The sequence below is a fragment of the Heloderma suspectum genome, chromosome 6, assembly GCF_057233095.1.
Source record: "Heloderma suspectum isolate Gila_16-S chromosome 6, 16-S_ref, whole genome shotgun sequence".
Lineage (NCBI taxonomy): Eukaryota > Metazoa > Chordata > Lepidosauria > Squamata > Helodermatidae > Heloderma > Heloderma suspectum.
This window is the reverse complement of record NC_139463.1, coordinates 111,214,491-111,221,154: the sequence shown is the minus strand read 5'-3', so window position 1 is coordinate 111,221,154 and position 6,664 is coordinate 111,214,491. Positions and strand designations below refer to the sequence as shown.

The following is a 6,664-nucleotide window of genomic DNA, read 5'->3' as shown; positions in this document are numbered from 1 at the left end:
TGAACAACAATCACGGCAAAGGCAGCTACGCAAATGGCGTGGTGGCTGCCATTTGAGTCTGCTGCAGCTGGCCAAGAGACCAGCTGCCGCCGCCGCCACCACCACCACCAGACCCACTGCCACCAGAACATCCGCCCCGGTAAGCTTCGTCCCGGGGGGGATTCCGCAGGTGGTGGGGGGGAGGCCATTCTGCCACGGATTTCGGGGGGCTGAATGCCAGTGCATTCGGCCTCACTGAAAGCCATGGCAGAATTCTCCACCATCCCTACACACAACACAGATCCCAATGAAGATATAATTGATTATGAGTAAATCCCATTGAAAGTAATGGAACACGTTCATTAGAACTAACTTGGTTCCGATTATTTACAATGGATGTATAACTTTGGCTAGGTCAGGGCCACAGAGGTTTAGATCCTCTACTTGTTTCTTTTTCTTAGCTGTTCTCTGCTGTTTAACTCAGGCCTCAACACAATGATATAACATTTGGGCGAAAAGATACAAACGAGTAACCCAGCACTGGAGGCCAAGATGGAGAAGATCTCTACAGCCACCATGTATTTTCCTCTTGTGCTCAGGTATGTTGGAACAAAGGAAAGCCAAACACTGCAAAAGACTAACATGCTGAAGGTAATGAACTTGGCTTCATTAAAACTGTCAGGCAACTTCCTGGCTAAGAAAGCCACAGTGAAGCTGACAATGGCCAGAAACCCCAGAAAGCCCAAGACACAATAGAACATGGTGACTGATCCTTCATTGCATTCCAATACAATTTCTTTATTCATTGAGTGCATATCAAGATTGGGGAATGGCGGAGAGGTTGCCAACCATACCGTACAAATACTGGCTTGAATGAGAGAGCAGAATAAAACAACAGAGGATGCCAATTTATTCCCTGCCCATTTCCTCATTCTGGATCCAGGAACAGTAGCCATAAAAGCTAAAACCACAACAATAGTCTTGGCCAAGATGCAGGAAACAGCCAATGTGAAGATGACACCAAAAGCAGTTTGTCGAAGGAGGCAGGGCAACACATTAGGTTCGCCAATAAATAGCAAAACACAAAGGAAGGAGAGCAGAAGGGAGGTGAGGAGAGTATACGTGAGGTTCCTGTTGTTGGCTTTGACTAAGGGAGTGTCCTGGTGCTTAATGAAGATACAAAATACCAGAGCTGTGATGAAAGCAAAGAAAAGAGCCAACATGGCTAAAGCATTCCCCAAAGGCTCTTCGTAAGTCAGGAAGGTTATGGTTTTAGGAACGCATAAATCTTTGCCAGAGGTTGGATATTGATCTTCTGGACACTGAGAACAGTCATCCATGTCTGAAAAAGAAAACACGGGCTTCTACATTGCTGTCTGATGTATATTACATTGTCATAATTAAGACTCAACACTGAAAAGCCCTGAATGACTCCTAGAGTGAAATCTAAGTAAAATCTTCACAGTTTTTAACACCACTGCATTTCTCGTAAGTTATATGCAGAGCTGATTCTAAAGGAAGCTAGGTAGAATGCACCACAGGAAGGAAAGTCCTGTCAGTAGGGATGTCATGAGTGCCTGTGGCATGGGTGGAATCTGATTGGAATCCCACCCACCCACCCTCCTGGGCCCTGCTCAACAAAATGTGGGGCACTCGTGGACCCTCTTGGTGAGCACTCCACAACTCAGTGAGTGTTGTGGATGGGCACCTGCCCATCCTCCTAGCAAGCTGCCATTGTGTGCAACAGTGGCAGCTCAGGCACTTCCAGTTAGGCAATGTTGCATACTGGGCAGCTGTTAAAGGTCCATTTACCTAACATTGCAGGCATGAATGGAGCATTCACACCTGTACTGTTGTGTAAATGGGCCCTTTACGGTTGCCAGCACTAACTACTTGGAAGCACCCAAGCCACCAGTGTTTCACACAATGGCAGCTTCTAGGGGAGACAGGTGGGCCCACGGCTTCATTGAGTGCTCACTGGGCTGCGCCGAAGCTTGTGTGGCACTGTGAACAGAGGCGGGCGGAAGCAGTGGCTCGGTGCATGCCTGGCGAAGCTGGCCATGGTTGAGTCCATCCATCCCTACACATCAGTGTATGTATCTTCTCTCCTTGAATACAAATACTGATATATATATATATATATATATATATATATTTGTTATAGGACAGAGTTATTGTAAAGAGTTCTAGGCAACAACCATCTGAAGTCTGTAGCATTGCCAGATACTGGGAAAGGTGTTAGACTAATGCTCAGTAGGAATGTGCACAAAAGACAAAATTTGGTTTTAATACTGCTTTTGAACTTCAGAAAGTGGATTAATTCAGTTCAGTCCATTTCAGAGGACCTCCTTTTAACCAAATCTCTCTGAAGTAGATCAATTTAGTTTGGTATTTGTCCATAGCAAATGCACAACCAGAGTGCTCACATATGAAAAGATAAATAGGGCACCTTGGTTTCACCGTACTGTTCCATTTCACTCCTAAATCAAGATTATAACAGGTACACACCTTTGTGGGTGATTTTTTTTTTTTTAAGAAGCAATTATATTAATAACAATCAAAGTGGCTTCATTCAAGGATGGTGGTTATCAGATAATAGTAGGAGAGCAATAGAGTTTGTTAATATATATCATAATGATGCAATACAAACAGCTCTCCTATCGCTAGATGCTGACAAAACATTTCATAGGGTTGAGTGGTATTACCTATTTGAGACCTTAGGGCAGTATTATCTGACCTTTTGACCCCCAGGTGTCTTGGATACCACCTCCCCTCATTCCCAAATATCATCAGCAGTAGGCACATCTAGAGGGCACCATTTTGATTATGGCTGCCTTGAGTTTGGAGTTAACTTTCTAAGAATTATAGAAACAATGTATCAAAAGAAAGACCCAAGGTCATAGTAAATGGGTAGCTCTGACATTTTAAAATATAGACTGTGCCATAAGACAGTCATGACTTTATCTGCAGTCATGTTATTTATTTGAATAATGTGTTGTGCCTTTTCCAATGTCAGATAGATCCAACAACAACAAAATAAAAGGAGCAATATTGTCTCGCTCTCTTTTAAAGTCAGTCTCTGTGTAGACAACATTTTGATGCAGTTTCTAACCCAGAAGCATCAGTCAGAGAACTGTTGCAGATTGTAGATAGAGACTGAAGACAGTAACTGGAAAAAGCTTTAAAACAAGGTGAAATATATTTCCAAGATAGATATCACTGATTAAAATTGTGGGGGGATCACTAATGATCATAAGAACACAAGAAGAGCCCTGCTGGATCAGACCAAGGGTCCATCTAGTCCAGCATTCTGTTCACACAGTGGCCAACCAGCTGTCAACCAGGGACCCACAAGCAGGGCATGAACGCAACAGCATCCTCCCGCCCATGTTCCCCAGCAACTGGTGTACATAGGCTCACTGCCCCTGGTCCAGTTGTATTGCTTTGTAGCAACTTAAATGAGATCTAATTTAATATGTTATATTACTGTTGCCATTACACTGTGCAATATCTGGGGGGAAAAGATATCTTACTGTTAGTGATCTCTGCTGGAGTTGTGGGAAAGGTGACACAGATGTCTACACAGGGTGGGATGTGAAAAAGTCAGTGCAGTTTGAGAGGATATTGTAACTCGTATCCATGGCATTAGAAGCCCGTTTAGGTTTTAAATTCATACAACAGAAACCCCTATCTATTTGGTTGGGATTTTTAAATATAAAGAAAGAAATTGTATTAGCTATCAAATGGCATTTTCCTAATGTCCCAACACGAAAGAGAATGATTCAGCAAGGCCTGGAACCTGGTTTCAATGACCATTCTCACTGGACTGGTGCAATTACATGATGGAAGAGAGATAAATGACAGTTGTGGAAGGCAGTGGACTCAATTTACTGTTTATCATGAAGCAGACATTTAAGAACGGCTTAATGTGTTCTATCCATACATACGTACATACTTTTTTTTTCTTTGCTTATGGGGTTCTACACCCCCTAACAATGATATCCTTGATAAAATATACACACAACATCTCTTACCCATATGTTTCGAGAACTTGCCTTCTGGACATGGAAAGCAATCATAGCAGCAAAACGGCTCCCCTTCCTTCTTTGCCTTGCTATAACCTGGATGGCAATTATCATTACACTGAGAAAGAGGCTGCACCTATCCATAAACAAAAGAGAATAATCTTTTATGAATTGGGAGCTTCCATTTCACTGGTCATCATATAGTTAACAATCTAGCTCCCTTGTCCTCCCCTCCATTATAAAACTCCTTGAGTTCAACATTTAATACTGCATGAGCTGCCCATCACAGTACTTAATACTCTGGCACCCAGCCACTAATCCAATCCATTGCACAGTCGGAGCTACATTAACTATTCCTCTCCCCATGTAGTTAATATTCATGTTGTTCTTGTTGTTGTTACACTTATTTATGGACCACATTTTTATCATAATAGATAAAACACAGTTTACCTAGTAGGACTGGTACAATAAAACCACAATAAAACAGAGCAGATATCCAAAATTCAATAATTCAATTGGCCAGTCCTAAAAATCAGAGTCTGGGGATGCCCACATGAATAAATGCATATTTACTCACTGGCAGAACACCTGCATCATTAGCCCATCAGATTTCTAAGGGGAGGTCCTTGGTTTAACACAAAACTCCCTAGTCATTGTAGCTTGGTTATATTTCCCTAATTCTTCATCTTACTGTTAGGTTTCCAACCTCCAATGCATGTTGGCTTGACAGTAGGGATGGACAAGAATTTTGTTTCAATTTGCACATCACCCAAATGTGGCCTGTTTGCCACCCTGAATGTGAATGGGATCATTAAAATGTTCACACATTCCCAAACCTGCAATCACATTTGAAAAATGTGTTGTTGTTGTTGTTGTTAACGTGCACTTTGAAATGCACATTTTTTTAAAAAAATAATTGTATATTTATGCTTTAGTCAATGAGGTAAAAGTGGTCTATGTATAGGAAATGAACTACAGATGCCAACTCTCTGTAAAGTAAACCAGTTTCAAATTATTAAAGGTAAAAGGTAAAGGTGTCCCCAACCAGTCGTGTCCGACTCTAGGGTGTGGTGCTCATCTCCATTTCTAAGCCGAAGAGCCAGCGCTGTCCGAAGACGCTTCCCTGGTCATGTGGCCGGCATGACTGAACACCGAGGTGCACGGAATGCTGTTACCTTTCCCACCGAAGCGGTACCTATTTATCTACTTGCAATTTCTTGCTTTCGAACTGCTAGGTTGGCAGAAGCTGGGACTGAAGATGGGAGCTCACTCTGTCACGCAGCACTCGGGTCTTGAACTGCTGTCCTGCTGACCTTCCGGTCTGCAGTTCAGCATCTTAACCACTAAGCCACCACAGCCCCATATAATAAATGAGGTTAACACCCATGGTTTGGAGCACTGAATCAACAGAATACAGAGACAGACCTATGGCAATGTCTGAAAGGTGAACCAGTCTGAAATGACTGCTGGGTACTCCCAGAAATGCAGAGGGGGCCTACCTGGTTGTACCTGCTGTGCCATGTGACAGCATCCTCACAGAAGGTGAACACTTCATCTTGAGGAGCGCTGGGGTCTATCTTCCCAACCTTGACTCTCTGGAATGATTGATTCGGGAATGTGACCCAGTTAATAATATCAAATCCATCTATTAATTCCCCATTTTGGTCAAAAGAAACCTTTTCCCCTGCACTATTGTTAAATGAGATGCTTCTCAGAAACCAGTGGAGCTAAATTGAAAAGAAAGAAAGAAAGAAAGAAAGAAAGAAAGAAAATTCAGAAGAATGTACAAAAATGCAAATGTACAAAAGAATGGACATATTTCACACTGGATATCTATGGTTAGTTGTTCCTTTAAAAATTCTGTACAGTCTAGTTGCAGTAGTCGGATGAGTTGGAGTAGGTGTAGCAGTGGTAGAGTACAGTAATAAGTAATCACCTACAATGGTTAACTATTTTACTTTTCCTCTTCTTATTGGATTGGATCCAAACTACATTTGCAAAGGGAAGGAAACTGAGCTAAATCAATGGGGCAAGTTGTAAATTCAGTCCCCTTGATTTCAATGGGATCTAAATTCAACTAAGCCCATTATTTAAGATCATGAATTGACATGAGCTTTACAGAGTGCAACAAACAAAATGATACCCCAGAGATTAAATTAAGAAAAGGCCCTGCCCAGAAACCTGTAAACTAATGAACATGAAACCAGGGTAATCTTGAATATTCTTAGGATATTTGGGTGGGCAGGTGGATTAAAAGATGAGGGGAGATAAAAGGTGGTGAAAAGTGAGGTGGAGAACTTCTGATTACTTTGAGGGCATTCCATCCCTGTTCCCCTTCTCAACTTGTTGCCTATCCTCCCATTTTGCCTGAAGAAGGCTGGATGGAAAGGTTAGCAATGGATGCAAAGCATTTGTGCAGCACAAAGAAGCCATGTCTGCCTTTATGGGTGTGGGGCCATTAAAAAAGACATATACTTTTAACTTCAAGGTTTGTGCTTTGCACAGGGAATGCTTCTCCTTCTGCTGCTTCAGTGCTATTTTTTAGGGGTTCCTGTCCATGTGGAAGGGTTTCTTGATATCTGACACATGTCTTAGAATCTGAGGTGCAAGTGGTTCTTTAAAGTTCATCCAGGAGATCTAATGAGCTGATATTTCAGAAA

General features: G+C 42.2%; 1 protein-coding gene across 1 annotated transcript; it reads right to left on the bottom strand.

Moving 5' to 3' along the window:
- Positions 1-419: 419 nt before the first annotated feature.
- On the bottom strand, positions 420-4,116 carry LOC146342520 (vomeronasal type-2 receptor 26-like). Its single transcript, XM_084807873.1, has 2 exons — positions 4,014-4,116; positions 420-1,321 (listed from the first exon to the last, which is right to left on the bottom strand). The coding sequence occupies exons 1-2, from the start codon at positions 4,015-4,017 to the stop codon at positions 420-422; spliced, it is 906 nt and encodes a 301-aa protein (XP_084663999.1). The 5' UTR covers positions 4,018-4,116.
- Between the last annotated feature and the right edge of the window lie 2,548 nt (positions 4,117-6,664).